At 34.7% G+C, this 15,759-nt stretch overlaps 1 protein-coding gene across 4 annotated transcripts in view; it reads left to right on the forward strand.

Annotated features, from left to right (window-relative positions):
* Positions 1-15,759, forward strand: part of LOC102683305 (trans-2,3-enoyl-CoA reductase-like) — a 51,735-nt gene that overhangs the window by 5,592 nt on the left and 30,384 nt on the right. For all 4 annotated transcript variants that reach the window (XM_015345530.2, XM_069192089.1, XM_069192085.1 and 1 more), the window contains exon 2: positions 9,224-9,275. In XM_015345530.2, the coding sequence (XP_015201016.2) occupies positions 9,224-9,275 (52 nt within the window). The remainder of the gene's footprint in view (positions 1-9,223; positions 9,276-15,759) is intronic.

The following is a 15,759-nucleotide window of genomic DNA, read 5'->3' on the forward strand; positions in this document are numbered from 1 at the left end:
ATCCAAAAGACAGGGACAGCGATTCAACGAGCCCAGTCATAGAGACTGAGTGTCGAGCGAGCATGAGCAGTGAGGTACGAGACTACAAGAGCGTAGATATCGATTATCGAGTAGCAATAATAATGCACACAGCCAAGTTGGGCCTCTCGCAGCCAGTCTTGTGTGGTCGATTTGGTATTTTTCAATTGACAACTGTGTTTATTTTATTATTATCACATTTTTTGGGAATTAATTTTTTTGTGCACAGTTCAATTTCCTACTGTATGTGTGCTGATTTCATAAACTGTGTGCGCGCGCACATGCACACAGGTTAGAGGGAACATTGCTGTGGAGTCCTTCTTTGGTTTTGGAGCCTTCTCCTTCACCCAGGGAAGGCTCCACAGCTGAAACGTTGTGTTTTCTTTCTTCTCTTTTCAGCATGGAATAAACCTTTACTTGTTCTTTCACAAAATGAAGCAGGGAAATAAGAAATTATTTCAACAGTTTAATTAAGGTGTAAGGTAGTTAGGCCAGACTGTACAAAATTGGAAATGGTCCCAGCGGGACCTTTAGTGACCAAGTGGACAGGAGCTTGTTTTAATGTCTCATTTGAAGGACAGCATCTCCTAGAGCACAATGTTTCCTGTCTCTATACAGGGGCACTGGATCAGAAAAGCTGGTCCAGAGGTATGATGTCCACCTAGTGGTCCAATAATAACCCTTGTAGTAGCAAACTGATTTTGATTGCAAGTCTCTCATCCTGGTACTGACCTGGAGCAACTTTGTTTAATATCTGAGATCTGATCAGATCAGACTACTAGACTGCTGATGCTGTGGCTATGCTAAGTGTTTCCTTATTACTTTAGGGTTACTTTAGTTTAATTAAGACATCAGACTATGGTATAAATTAGGGGTGTCTACAAAACTATGAAGTATGACCAATGGGGCCAATTGGACAAATTGTTATTGATAAACTAACATTCTAACTTCAAGCACAGTACAAATATATTTTACGGTAGACAGAATTTTTCATTTCTTTAAAATCTTAATTAGACAAGACTTTTCTAATATAAAAATATTTCATTTGTACATTTAGAGTTTTTAAAAGTATTCAGGTTAATTTACAGTATGTTGCAAGCAGTAATGTGTGGAAGGCATACTGTAGATCTGGAGGGCTGGATAGGGATTCAATTACTGACACAAAATGGCTACAGTGAAGAAAATAAGAACATTTATATTGATTTCCTGACAACTTCTGTGATAGATTACAGGATGACAAGAGCAATATATGTGAAAATAAAATGCAATCTGGATTGAATATAAAAAAAAGCATTTGTAATTAAATCAACTATTTTAAAATCCAATAGCATTCTATATTTCAAAATATTTAAATAAAAAATGCTATATATTTTTTATTACATATTACTGTTAAATACTTTGAAGTTCACTTTTTGACAGATATTTAAACTTTGACAGACATTTAAGCTCAGCACCTCTTGATGTTTTACATTTATTAAATAAATATTTACAGTACATTATGTGATCTTGAAGTGACCAATTAGTTTTTTGTTATTTGACATGTTGAGTATTTTACAAAAGCTACTGTTTGTCAAATGATGGACAAAGAAAAACATTTTTCCAAACCCCAGCAGTCACCAAAAAGGAAAACACATATACCTACAGATACAAAAAACATCCCTCAGAAAACACCATCAGCCTACTTCAAATGTTTCTAGACAGTTAATTTAATAAAAATCAAAAATGCAATGGCTGCCTTGCAAGGAGAATTATTATTTAATTATGGGTTCTTCATTTTACAATAAGAAAATAAATCAGAAACATAAACAAGGCAGCAAATCCCGTAAGTGGTCCTTAAGTTTTATAAAATATCTTGGGCCTTATGTATTTAGTTATTACAACTGTTGCAAAGAATTCAGTGAAAGTCCTTTCATTCCAATGTAATTAAATGTCTGTATGCTGAGAATAACTTAAACAGAACATCACCAGAACAACATCTTCATTTCAAATATACTGTAAAAGTGGGAATTCCAAAATAATTGGCAAACACTGAAAGCAGAAAATGATAAACAGTGGTCTCCTGATATTCAAATTAGATTAGGATGCCAGTAAATTGAGGGATTAAAACCACAGACAGGCATTAAAAACACCTAACAGGCACGTCTCCCATCTACTACACTACAAATATGGCAGCTGTAATCATCCACAATTAACTGAAAGAATCTGGACAAAATGGCTATTTCACTGCCAAGACACCGTGTTTCTTTGAAATGAGAGAGAACTAAAATACAGGTAAAGGCTTGCTTAGTAGTTTCACATAATGACAAACATCAGTATTTCATCATTATCAAGTTCTTAACGGTTCAAGGAATAGGACAAAACTGTCACGGATGTTGGAAAGGCATGCCGTGAAATGGCAGGAGAGCGAAAAAAAACCCTATGCGAAGTGGTGAACTGGACAATGTTGGGTAGAAACCTATGCCCTCAGACTGCCGAAAAGACGACCTGGTGCTAGGTGGGTCTCAAGACATCCAAACCCTCAATGCTGAGCGAGGAGGAAAGGTGACCCGGAAATATATAGCCCCAGACAGAGACACACTGGAAGGACAAGCAAAGCACAGGGAAACTAGGACAGGGCAGAGTAGGAGCGCCCTCTAGCTGTAGAGGGCGTGACAAAAACCTCACATGATAATGTATTAATGTGGATCTATTGCTCGTCTGTTCTAGTATTCTGCGATTGACTGTCGCAAACACAGAACTGTGCATCATTCACATATTTTCAGGACTTTTGCAAGCCCCTACTAACTCTTGATCACCTTTCAGACTATTGTGGTGAGTAACTTTATTAGAAAATTCCTAGTAAAATATGTGGCATAATGATAGACTTTGTTTTGTGTAAATCATAAATAAGACTGACACATTCATTATTACAATTTCAAAGAGTACACAGATACAATGCAGTTGTTTTTAATCTTTGATTTTACATTATCTAACCATTCATATTTGATGATGTTCGCTGGTATACAATTATTGAGCCTGACTTTATTTAATGATGATATAAATAAATAAAGTACTGTATGTGTTTCTTACAATCTCAGGTCATTTTGCCTTATATTTTTCCTATTGTTTTTTGACCACAGTGTCTGCTTATATAGTTTCATTTCTATGAAGTCTTTTAACTCCTTTTTCTGAAGTTTCACTGTGGCATAGTTCAACCTGCTGCTCAGGTGTGTTTGCTGCTTTGTGAACATTTTGTTGATTGAGAGGACACCTGTTTCTCACACTATTTCTTTGCTTCTGTGTTTAGCACCTGTCTTTATTTTCTGTGCCAAAATCCTGTGATTAGTATGCACTGTCTTTTTTCACCAACAGCCTTCATTTGCAAAGAACATCTTATTACATCTGGTCAGGTGTTGTTATTTTGAGCTGTCAGTGTGCTAATTTGTGCTAACTATTTTTGAGCAAAGACAGTTTTTGTATCAATACGTTAGGCCACCTAATTTTACCTTCCCTTTAGTTTTAGGCTTAAGTGTTTGCCTTAGTTATGCCTTAGTTAAAGGAAATGTCTCCTATACAACACTTAAGGTAATTAATATTTGATGAATATTATAGGAACAGATCCTGCTACACAAAACCATATTAAAAAATAATTCCATTTGCATTCCAAATACAAAAGCATAAAAAGTAAATCTTATCCAAATTTACTAATTAAAGTACAAAATGAAAAAAAAGGCTTAAGTTAATTCTACCAAGAAATTCAGTCATGTAGAAGAGAAAATTCCTAGGTTGTCCATTTTTGATTGGCCTTAATACATTATGGAACACTATTTTCTTTACTTGAACTTTGTATGTGCTTTGTTACATGAACTGGAAAACAAATATTAAGCTTAAAATCCAATATAAAAATGGATGTGAACACAGCCGTGACTGACACATACAATAAAGCAATACGGTATAATTTATTTCTATTTTGAGTATCATGTTAGAAATAATACCAGACTATCTGATTGAATCCAAACATCTCATGCAAACAGTGACAAAGGAACTAGACTAGCTCCAAATTATGTACAGTATTTTAATGGTTTTAAATCTATGGATTGGCTTAACCCTGAGCATTCATTAATTAGTTAATTCTCCTATAGAGTAATATATGGAAAATGACTCTTACTCTTAAAAGGTCTATATGTCTTATTTATTGTATTGAAAATAATTTAAATTTTGTATTTGTGTAATTTATTAATGATGAAAAGTCTTTTGAGTCCAATAATTGCCCAGTAGATTTATTGCAGTGTGTTGATCTACAGTATATTTTAGTTCAACAGTCAGTGTGATGGAAGGTATGTAGGCTTGTGATGTGAAAGCTTTTCAAAGCTGAGGTCACTGAGCTAAAAAGCTGCTAAAAGGAGAGTCCAGACATGAGCTCTATTTCTGGATGAATTCCAGAACTTTTTCCTGATCTGTGTAAGTCAGGGAACAGTGGGGGTAGTCCTTGTACCACTTTCTTCTACCTATATAAAGGCATAAGTACACTTGTGTGCTCTATAATTCCGTCCTTCAAACTGCTTATCTTTTGCACGCCTTAAATAACCTGGCATAGTAAACCTACAATAACAGACAAATACTGTTTACTTTTATAACTAGATAAATATTTTGTATGATGACCAAACAAGATCTGTACCATTCCCGAGTATTTTATAGACAATAAAGCCCAGAGCCATCATGTGCTCCTAAAATAAAAATACATTTTTCCCCCAAAGTTAATCATTTTTAATTGAATATCACTGGTATAATTTAAATAATTTGCACGTTTTAAAAATATTTTAAAATATGAAAACCGTTGCCTAAAAATATTTAAATATTTAACTGTAATTCTAATAAACTACAGTTGTAATTACAGTACATACATTTTCATTAGCAAATGTTCATCATTGTGTTGTTGTGATATATCACATTTCTTGATAGATGGCACTATGGCACAGTTGAAAATGAATAAAGATCTGTTTCCATGAGAACATCCATATCACAGACAAAACAGGGAGCTCAACAAAGGTTCAAGTTCTGCTTTGTCAAAAACCCGAGTGCCTTTTGCTCAGGCAACACTGCTGAGAAACACAAGTCTTTGTACAAAGATTACTTTCAAATGCCCTGTGGTGAAAACCGTTCCTTTGTTGCTAACTGCATTTCAGATGTTGGTAATTTTTGACTAATGATGTCTGCAGATCCATAATAGAGAAACATCTGCTGATGTGGGGGGCTTTGTCTGCTGGCATTTACAAAACATTTCTTTTGATGCCCACTGTGCATCTATGACTGTTCTTCCATTCCTTTTCTCCCTTCCTTTTGAAACTGTAGCTGAAGGCCAAACAGTTTCTGTAGTAAGCTTCCTCATAGTTTAACTATTTTCAGAGAGCCATCCAAAGCAATTTGCTCTAGAGATAGAATTGCTTTCTGTTTTCAGAAACTACTGTAACTATGGACATTCAAGACTAATCAGGAGACAATTTTCATTTTTCTCTTAAGAATAAAGGTGAGGTAAGCCATGGTTAATTGGGAGATATAATAAGTGGAACACTTTTTACATGGGATCAAAACATTTTCAAAGCATTTTCAGACTGAGAAGCAGAGAAATCAAACTAGTACTTTGTACTAGTAATAGTAATGGGAGTTACAGTGTTCATTGTAAAGGAAAAAACTTAAATGATCATTACTTTCCATTACTATCTGAAGGATGAGCAACTTCTTACAACTGTATTGATATTATGATATTTATAAATGAAATATTGTATCAAAAAGTTAATAAAAATATTTTTGGTATCATAATCTGTAGAATTATTGAATACAGTACCTTATCTAGTTCCAAATTGGTTAATTCTATTTTTTGCATTAATTTGTTTCCACAAGATGAAATTTAAGTGAACGCAAATAATGAAGTGTGCACAAATCATGTTTAAATAAGAATATCTCCCATGTAATATTAGATATATGATAATAAAAATGGAAAAAATATTAAAATGAAAAAATAAGACATTATAAAAATATTGAAGAGGTTATACATTGCAATATACCACACTAAACCAATTTTAGATTCTTTTTTAAAATAACATAAAAAATACATTTTAAATAAAGTTGCACTTTAGGAAGAAAAGACAACATACATGTATAAAAACTGCTGACATAATACATTTTAAAGGTGTTTATACAGTAAATGTCAAACTTTTTCAAATTACGTATTGGCAGTGGTTTGTTACTCACTGTGAGTCAACTAATTTTCTTTAATATATGCCAAGTTACACATAATTTATAACTATAAATTTCGCCCAGAAATCTGAGGCTGCACTCACAGTTATTTATAGACTCTTTGGTGTTACGAACCTCTACTGAATAAAATGATGAGTCTCTGCAAGCAGCAGGAACCACTTGAACAAGACTTGGCCTGTATTCCACATGGCTTTGAAATATTGGCAGCTCAATCCCATCTCTTTCAGCTGATGCTGTGACGACAGTAATGGTGTGTGGGACTTATCTGCACATTATGCCAGTACTTCTAGGTTTTTAATAGGACTGAGATTGAGGATTGTTCTGGCTACACCAGGGTGATGAATGTCCATGACGTATGCCTCAAGTGAGTCGCGCATTTTCTGTCAAGGAAGTAGTATATAAATTGGACAGGGGGTTCCTAGTATTCTGTCCAGTGACTGCATGACATAAATTCTATGGGTGCAATTTTGAATTTGTTATATAAATACTGGAAAATAAGTATACAGAATATACAGTATATTTATATATTCGGCTGCTGTGAGGATAAATATGCTGAGATTTCTGTTGGTACAGCATTTTTGTTCTATACAATGACCCACTATCTCCGGTACTATGAGCCCTGAAAATAATGAAAATCATGAAACCATGTAGCTCTTGTGTCAATTAAGCAAATTGATCGTATTAAACCTTTTTGTTTTAGAATGAACAAAAGTAATCAGGGCAGTTGGCTAACAGGTATCTTTTATTGGTCAGGTCTTTGTTGACATAAAAGGTCTCTTAGCATCCTATCAGTCTGACTTGAGTTTTTTGGGCCCAGAGTCTAATGTCATAATGAAAACCAGATTATGTTCTGTTAAAGAAAGGCAGAACATTTTAAAGCTGAAAGGTGAGAAAACATCAGTCAGAACCGTTGCACAGAAATTGGCCATGCAGAAATCAATTTGGAATATACTTGAGAACTAAAGATACCAAAAGTATAATTACTAATCATCCAAGTCTGAATCAGCCAAGAAAAACATCTGCAGTTGATGACAGGAAAAAATAATCACAGCTGCCAAGGAAAACTCTAAAATAAGTGTCAGTGAAATCAAAAACAACCTCCATTCCTTTGTACGGGGGGGTGTATACTGTAAAACTGAGACTGCAGAAAGAATAAAAGGGCTAGACCTCAAGATTGACATCAAGAACAGAAAAAGAATTTGCTCAGAAGTACAAAGATGAATACAGCAAGTTTTAGAACAAGGTTTTATGACCTGATGAGTCCAAGATAAACCTTTATCAAAGTTCTGGAATGGTTAGATTATGGAAAGAAAATGAACTGTAGATTCTCTGAAGAACATGTAATCTGTGAAACGTGCTTGTGGGAATATCATGGCCTGGGCATGTTTGGCCATCTAGGGCCATGACTCATAAATTATGTAACTAATGATTTAACGGTTGTAAGAGCAGAGTGAATTCTGAAGTATTTATTGGGTGGTGCCTTACCATGCAGCATGACAAATACCCAAAGTATACCATACGTACAGTATGCCAAATGCAACTACTGCAGGGGTTTCATCAGGAGAGAAAAAGTGATTTTACATGCTGAAAAAAGAAATTCAAGCAGAAAACCCCAAGAAAAGGCAAGAACATGGCTGTAACAAAGCATTTCAATACTTACACAAATGTTTGACTAGCTGATTGGACTGCAGACTTCAAACAATTGTTGCCTCAAAGGATTATGCTAATGATACTGATTTTTACACTCTGACTTTTTTGCTTAAAGTTAATGTGTGTTATAGTATAGTTGAAGTATATGTGTGTTCTAACATTCATGGAATTAACCAAATATACAGTAAAACACAAATTTTCCTATCATTCATATTAATCTGATAATCACAGCTACATTTGGACTTTAAAGAAAACCTAATGGATTAAGTAATTGTGTGTGTCTGTCAGACAAATTAACATAAATTTAAACTTGATTCTTTGATTGATCCAATCCCAGATTATTACAGTAATTTTAAGGAAAAGGAGAAGTAGGTTTATAGAAAAAAATCACTTCCATTAGGTAAATAATCTGTCTGATCTGTGACCTATGAAGTAGAGTGTCTCTCTGTGAATCGTAAACTATTTTTAGGGTATAAGTTCATGCCTTGGATTGCAACAGAATGATAATAGTGTAACAGCATCACAACATACCACCTAGGATACAGGGCATGAGGAGAAAAAGAGATCTGAAGCATTGAGTTTGATTCATGAATAAATAACAGACTAAGCTCAGCTATATAAGTCCATTCGGTAATGGGGATAAGACTACTTAATTTCTGCAATCTCACTACAATTTAATGAAGCTACATTCTACAGCTAAAAGAAAAATCTAATAAGGAAATTAATCAGAGTATGTGTATGACCAACACTGTGTAAAACCAGTCTGGAAGGAAACTGGTACCAGGTTTAATCGCTGGCCAAATCTTGGGAATCCACAAACTGAATTAAATTTGCCTCTTCATCATCTTGGGGTTGTGAAGCCTCTTCAATATTATTGGGCGACATGACTCACTTTGTTTTAGATTTAGTGGCTTGGTAACAATGGCTCTGTCTATGCAATGGGTGTCAAAAAAGTTGGACTGCAAAAAAAGCCCACTGTTTAATAATCTTCCCCCGCCGCCCTTTGTGTCGAGGTGTAGTTTAAAGTTAAGGGGGAGACAGCACATACATTCAACAAAAGTTTTTGAAGTGAAACTTAACATCAAAGAAGAGATCTGTGTGCCTAATGAATGACAAACTTCAGATACATAGCATGACAGCTTGAGTGGGGTAGGAAGGTACCAATCGTTCGCTGTTGTTGCCTAAAGCAGAAGTTCAGATAGCTGCATGTGTCACTGAAGATGAAATTAGGACAGCCTTGACAGCTGTAAATCATTCCAGCATGATTTTAAAGAATTCTATGTACATTGTGGGCCAATCATATATATTTTTTTTGCAGGTGCATCCATCCTCAACAGTTCTTGATCTTAAAAATAGGTTTCACAAAGCATGTAAGTATTACCTTTCAAAGAACACAGCATTGTGTTAAATAAAAGTGCTGCTAGGAGTTTTGTGAAAGGAAATCATTTATACTTTAAAACTATTGCAATAATAGTATTTTTTGCAGTTTCTGTTCTTGCAGCATAGACTGAGAAATCACAGCCAATTTTTAAAGTACTTAAAGCCCTTTGGCAAGTGTTTTGTATTATGAGCATCTGACACCAGAAAATGTTATTTAATTAGTTTTCTGATTTATGTTTATGGAATGAACTGTGTAAAAGTAAGGTGTGAACCATTTTTTTCCTCCACGTGCATCAGTTTACCAGTTGGAAGTCTTACCTGCCACCTCTCAGTTTAAAGAAATCTATGGTTTAAGATCTAGGTATAAAAATGTTTTATTTGCTTAAAACACGTAAAGAAATTTCTCAAATAGTATAACTGCATTTCTGTAAACTAAGTATGAACGTAGAGCTGGATGTCACACAGTTTTTAAGAAATCTAGATTAAACTATCCATAGTCTCAAACCAGCTGTGCATTTAGTAAAGCTGAATAAAAAAGTTAAAATATTCCTTATTGGTTTATTTCAATTTTTTTGGACACTCCTTTATTTTCTATTATTTTTATTTTGTTTGAAATCTATTAAAAAACATATTTTTTTAAAATAAAGGTTTTGTGCTGTTATGTGACCACTAGGGAGCAGTAAAACATTGTACATACAAAGCCTTCCATTTAATGAGGCCTTTGAGATTAAATAATGGAGACAGTCTTTTAACAACAATTTGAATTCCTAAACTGGGAGATTGTTATCACATAGGTAAGTGACATTTTTAAAGTCTTTACACTTTGTGGTGAAAATGTTAAATTGATATACGAACTCAGCATTACATATTGATGCTAAATGTAATATGATAAAAACTAAATATATTTAGTTTTGTTTAATGAATACATGGAGCCACAGACATGAAATTATTACTTGTGTACAATTTAGTAATGGTATTTATTTCATTTTCAAGCTCAGAATAATTTAGATGAGGTATTGCTTAATGTTAATATACGTCATACTTAAAAACCATCTACCTTAGCTGAAGAGAACATTTCTAATTATATTTGCATCCTGCCAAAACTCAGATTTTTTGAAGTGCTAATTATCAGCATTGATGAGGTGGGTGAGGATACTGACATATTGCTTACTGGGGACTGCTGAATACTGAACATTTATAATAAGTTTTCTATGACAAAGTTAAAGGCTGCATCCAAGGTTTCTATGGAAACACAAAGCCTCATGAAAACATCAGTTAATTTCATCATGCATTGCTAGGATAAAAATCAGCAAAGGTAAAGAAATGGGACAGATTTATGAAAGCATTCACACTAAGGGGTAATTGTCTCCTTTCGTGGCGTGCCTCTAATGTCAAAATGCCAGTAGAAATGTTCATTTCAAACAGTAATAAGAATTCAAATTATCAGCATAGTGCTACTGGGTGGAAAAATTGGATTACTCATACATTTACAAGTTTATAAAACCTTCAGATGGAGGATTATATGAACATTGAGAGACATAATACAAATGCAATACTGATGAGTAAGAGAATAAGAACATTTTCAAAAGATCTTGAAGATGTCACTCTGTGTATTAGCTCTTTCGATTGGGTTAAACTGTTGTGCTTTATCCAGTATAGCAATAAAATGAGAATTTTTCAGTACTGAAAACATCAACCGGGATGTTTAAAAAATGAAGAATTCCAGTAAGGAAAGCTTTAAAACCTGGAAGCAAACATGTATAATCATGATCGGATGATCTAGGAAATGAAATAGGGACAAGGAACACAACATTTAAAAAAAGCTCATTGTATAAATGTGTTCTGTATGTGGTTGTTGAAGGATTTTCAGAGGTCAGAAATCAAGTACAATTTTAAAAATTCAGTCAGCTGAACTTTGGGGTTAATTTTGCTCTTTTTTATACACACACAAGATGGAAAGCAGTTTTAAGTTTACTGTTTAGTCGTTGGAATATCGTAGCTGTTGGAAGCTAACATTTTAGTACACCCTCAAACCCTTTACAAGAATCTTCAATGTGCATAGAATGACTGTTTATAATCTCAGAAAATGATTGCTTCCCTACATGTGACTTGTCATGACTCAATTGCCCTGACCCAATTCTTCAAAATGTGACATCTTCCAGAGTGTTCAGTTAGCCGCAGGGATGCTCTGAATATTTTAAGATTAGAGTATATATACAGTATGGAGAATCCACTCTTGTCAACTTGTGCTACAACTGTTTCATAGCATAGCCCACATTCAAGCTCAATGGGCAAATCAACACATATTCAGTCATCATTTTTTCAAAAGGCGAATGTGCTTTTCTCTGATGGTTCTCATGAAGCACAGCTTAGACAGCCTGATTAAGACTTTTTGCTCTTCGAAGTCATTCCCAATCCCCAGTGGAGTTTGAGTAGGATTAAATAACATGAATGCTATTGTACAAAGACAGATTTGAACTCTCAGTTGGTCCTTGCAACATCAATTCAATGCAGTCATAGCTACAAGGGGTCTACTGTATATTCCTAGTTTTGAAACAGTGGTATTTTTTTTCTAACCTTATCTAGGCATAATGTGCTCAATCAGTTAGACTGGTTGTTTAATTGCAAATGAAGTGTGAAACAATTTGCTTATAAATTAAGGCAATTATGTACTGTTTTATCAGTATTACTGTCTACTAATTGAAAAACAAACTATATTTTCTAAAATATGGTACTATATTTTTGTAGTTCAGGAATTTCCCTTCAAAGTGGAAGCAGACATCTATGCCAAGTGTATGACAGATTTCACTGTAAAACACACCTAGGAAAACAAATGTCTCCAAAATTTTACATGAAAAATTCATAGCAAGCTCTTTCCTCAGCTGCCAGTCATGTTGTGTTAAATGGCATATGCACATTTGTTCCCCTGCTTGGAAATCAAGATTCACCATGCAAATGCCTTTATTTGGTCTGATCCCCCGACCTGTCAATTTCGTGCTGTTGATGTGCAAAAACAGCATGAAAAACTCTTAATCCAAGTTGAACATGCAAACCTCACCATTGACTAGCTTTCTAGGAGGCTGCTCTTCGATCCTAGAAAACCTTGGTTTTATGTCAGGACTGCTGCTCAAACGCCCTTTCTAAATGTCAGTGAGTGAATGCCTCCTGAGGTGAATTACATTTGATAACCTGCAAGCCATGCTGGTCTTAAATGAGGCCTGAAATAGAGACTTGTAAGATCTGAACCAAGTAAGGTGTTTCTTTTTTAATGCTATTTTTAATACTGTCATTGATCATTGTCACACAGTGTTGAAGAACTCTTTTAAACTAATTTATGAATAATATGAAAGAAAACATTCCTCTTAGTATATCCTTGTTCTCACACAGGTGGGGAATTTATAATTAGATACATTATGAAATATTAAATGCTGAGCATTAACATTTGTTCTTATATATACAGTATATATTCTAACATTTGTTCTATCTTATTATATACATGTACAGTGTCTTGCACAAGTATTCACACAGTTTTAATCAGAACTTCAATGCTCACTGAACATTTTTAGGGGTTAAAGAATTAGATGTTAGCAAAAGCAAAAAAATATGCAGATTCACTATATTGCATTTTCACCCCCTTAGTTTCAGTATTTCAGCACTTTTGACAGCAATTACTGTACAACCACAAGTCTTTTTTTACAAGCCTCTACTAAACTCTACTTTGCATGCCAAGGTGGTGCAAGGTTCATCTATATTTTTCTTTGCAAACTTTCTCAAACTCTCTCAATCTGGTCATAGATTGTTAATGGACATCTTGTCAGTTCTTTTTTATCACATTTAATTTAGGTCACTCAAAAATCTTCACTTTACTTTTTGTTCTGATCCACCATTATACTTTAGGCATTGTACTTTGCATCATTGTCATGCTGAAAGGCGAATTATTGTCCTAGTTTTAGGTCTTCAGCAGACTGAAGCAGGTTTCCCTCTAACATTTGCCTGTTATTCGCTCTATTCCATTTCCTGTTCAATCCTGATAAGCTTCCCTGGCTTCCGGATAAAAAGCTGCCCCATAACATAATACAGCCACCACCATGCTTGACAATAAGGAAGATATTAACTGCACTGTGTTGGGACTGTCAGATGTAAGGCTTTACATTTAGTACAATAATGTTGCCTAGTCTGAACACGAAAACCTTTGGCCACATGTCTGCAGCCATCATACTTCTGGCATCAGAGGGGGTGGCAGTTTTTTTTTGCCACTGTAGAGCCTCTACTTTTCTTGGAAATACCCAGAACAGAGGTCACGGACCTCATTGTTGGTTCTTTGGTGAGAGTTTAGAAATGCCCATTTTCACATGGGTGTAATAAGAAGTTTTGTTTTCGGCATTTTTACCAGTATGCACGGTGCTGGTCAGGTTTAAAAGGCAAACGGTACAGCTTCTTGGACTGCACTTCTCTTGGCCATCATGTCTTTTTGTCCTGTATTACAGACCCCTGGGACTACCCTGCTTGAGGTTAGGGTCTGTCACAGCTTTCTTAGATTTCTTAAGTAATGACTTCCTTCTTGTCACTCTGGCAGACAAGCCAGCTGTGTAGAGTGACTGGGATATTGACACATGAACATTTTATCCCAATTCACCTATCGAACACTGTGGTTCTCTGAAAGTTACTGTTGACCTCTCAGTGACATCCCTAACCAGTTTCCTGTTTTTTCCAACATTACATTTAAAAAAAAAATCCAGCATCTTTTTTAAGATAAATATGACAGTACTGCCTTAAATATCTTGCTTAATGGGATGATTGCCCAGTGGATTGACTGCCTGGGTGCATTAGGCTTGATTGGTAAACCAAGTAGTTCGTGTGTGGATTGTGGCCGGTAGTATCAGCGTGCGAATGTGCTGGTTGCCACTAGCAACGGCAGGACTCGAGCCGTTCCCAGCGCAGGCATGACAAAAGGAGGTGAATCTGTAAATTGTTATATTTTAGCTTTTAATTTTTCTTCGTAGTTTTTACTGACATTCATGACATTTAACGACTTTCACTCATAAAAGTGTTCAGTTTGTGTATTTCTGTTTTGATTCAAAAACTTTTTAAAAAGGTACTGAAATCAAGGGGAGACTAATGGAAGGTGCACACTTTTACAAGCCACTGTATAAAGGTTTAGCAAGACTACTGGCTCAAATAAAAAAAAGTATTTTTTACTGAGAAGATGTGTATTTGCAGTCATTTGTACAAGAATTAAACATTTCTTAAAATTCCACACACATTCTTAAATTGTTATAATGTTCTTTGAATATCAAATTTTGGTGTATTTTTACCAGATTGAATGACATGATGAAGTAAAAATTTATATTAGTCCACAACTCTAAGTCTTCTGTTAAGACCACACAAACAATAAGATTTCTGACCATATTTCACCATTGCTGTTATTAACTTACTATTTTAATCATCACCTCATATCACTTTCAATAAACGCTGAACTAATCTGGAGTCATGGCCTGGAGCCTATCCTGGAAAGCATTGGTCACAAGGCAGGATACACCCTGGATGGGACGCCAATCCATATTTATATCATTTGTTGCACATTAAAGTCACCAATAAAACACATGGTTTTCTGATCAGTTTAGTCACTATCATGTTTCTGTATTAAAGAATTTCTTTATCATTGAAGACTTTAGTCCAAGTATTTTTATAGGTGTATTTAAATTATCTGCTTTCTGACATGAGAAAAGTGTTGAAGTGACTCAACAAAGTGTATAATTACTTCCATTGTTAAAGAAAGATATCAGGTGAAATAAAAACCAGACTATGTAATCCTGAAAGACTAAAGCTAAGTATGCCAAGCTAGACTATAATGCTTCAGAAATGTCAAAGTAGGAGAAATTTAAATGGATATTTAAGAAATAGTCTTCTCATCTTCATGAATATATTCATTTGACTTTTTCTTACTCAATGTAGTGTTGCCATACTTTTGTTTTGCCTACACCTTTGTAAAACAAATCTAATGTGTTTTACAAATATACTGTATTTGCTTCTTATGTGTGCATCAGTTTAATGGACTCTTCAGAAGAAGTTTTTGTTTAAACAACCTCTTCCACACATTTGAATAATCCCCTCTCCCCAAAAAATTAAAAGCTCTCTTTATATGCTAGAAGCCCCAGGTGATTGAATTGGAAGAGACAAACTCATTGCTGCTCAATTAGCCTCATACAAACAGCCACAACACCTCATCTGTACAATGCAGTTACCTGCTCCAAGTCACAGTATGCATTTCTGTACACTACAAAAGAGGCACACAATAAAGTACAATTTACAGGTTTCCCAGGGTTGTTTATGAATACACAGGGCTTCTTTCCAAATGTATGCAGACAGCATTTTACTTTACTTTACAAGTCCATTGTTTCATTTTTCTCCATATACTGTAGCTTACATGTACTCTACGTGCATAACTTTCCTTATACTGCAAATGCATATTGT

The sequence above is a fragment of the Lepisosteus oculatus genome, chromosome 1 (genome assembly GCF_040954835.1).
Source record: "Lepisosteus oculatus isolate fLepOcu1 chromosome 1, fLepOcu1.hap2, whole genome shotgun sequence".
NCBI classification, from domain to species: Eukaryota; Metazoa; Chordata; class Actinopteri; order Semionotiformes; family Lepisosteidae; genus Lepisosteus; species Lepisosteus oculatus.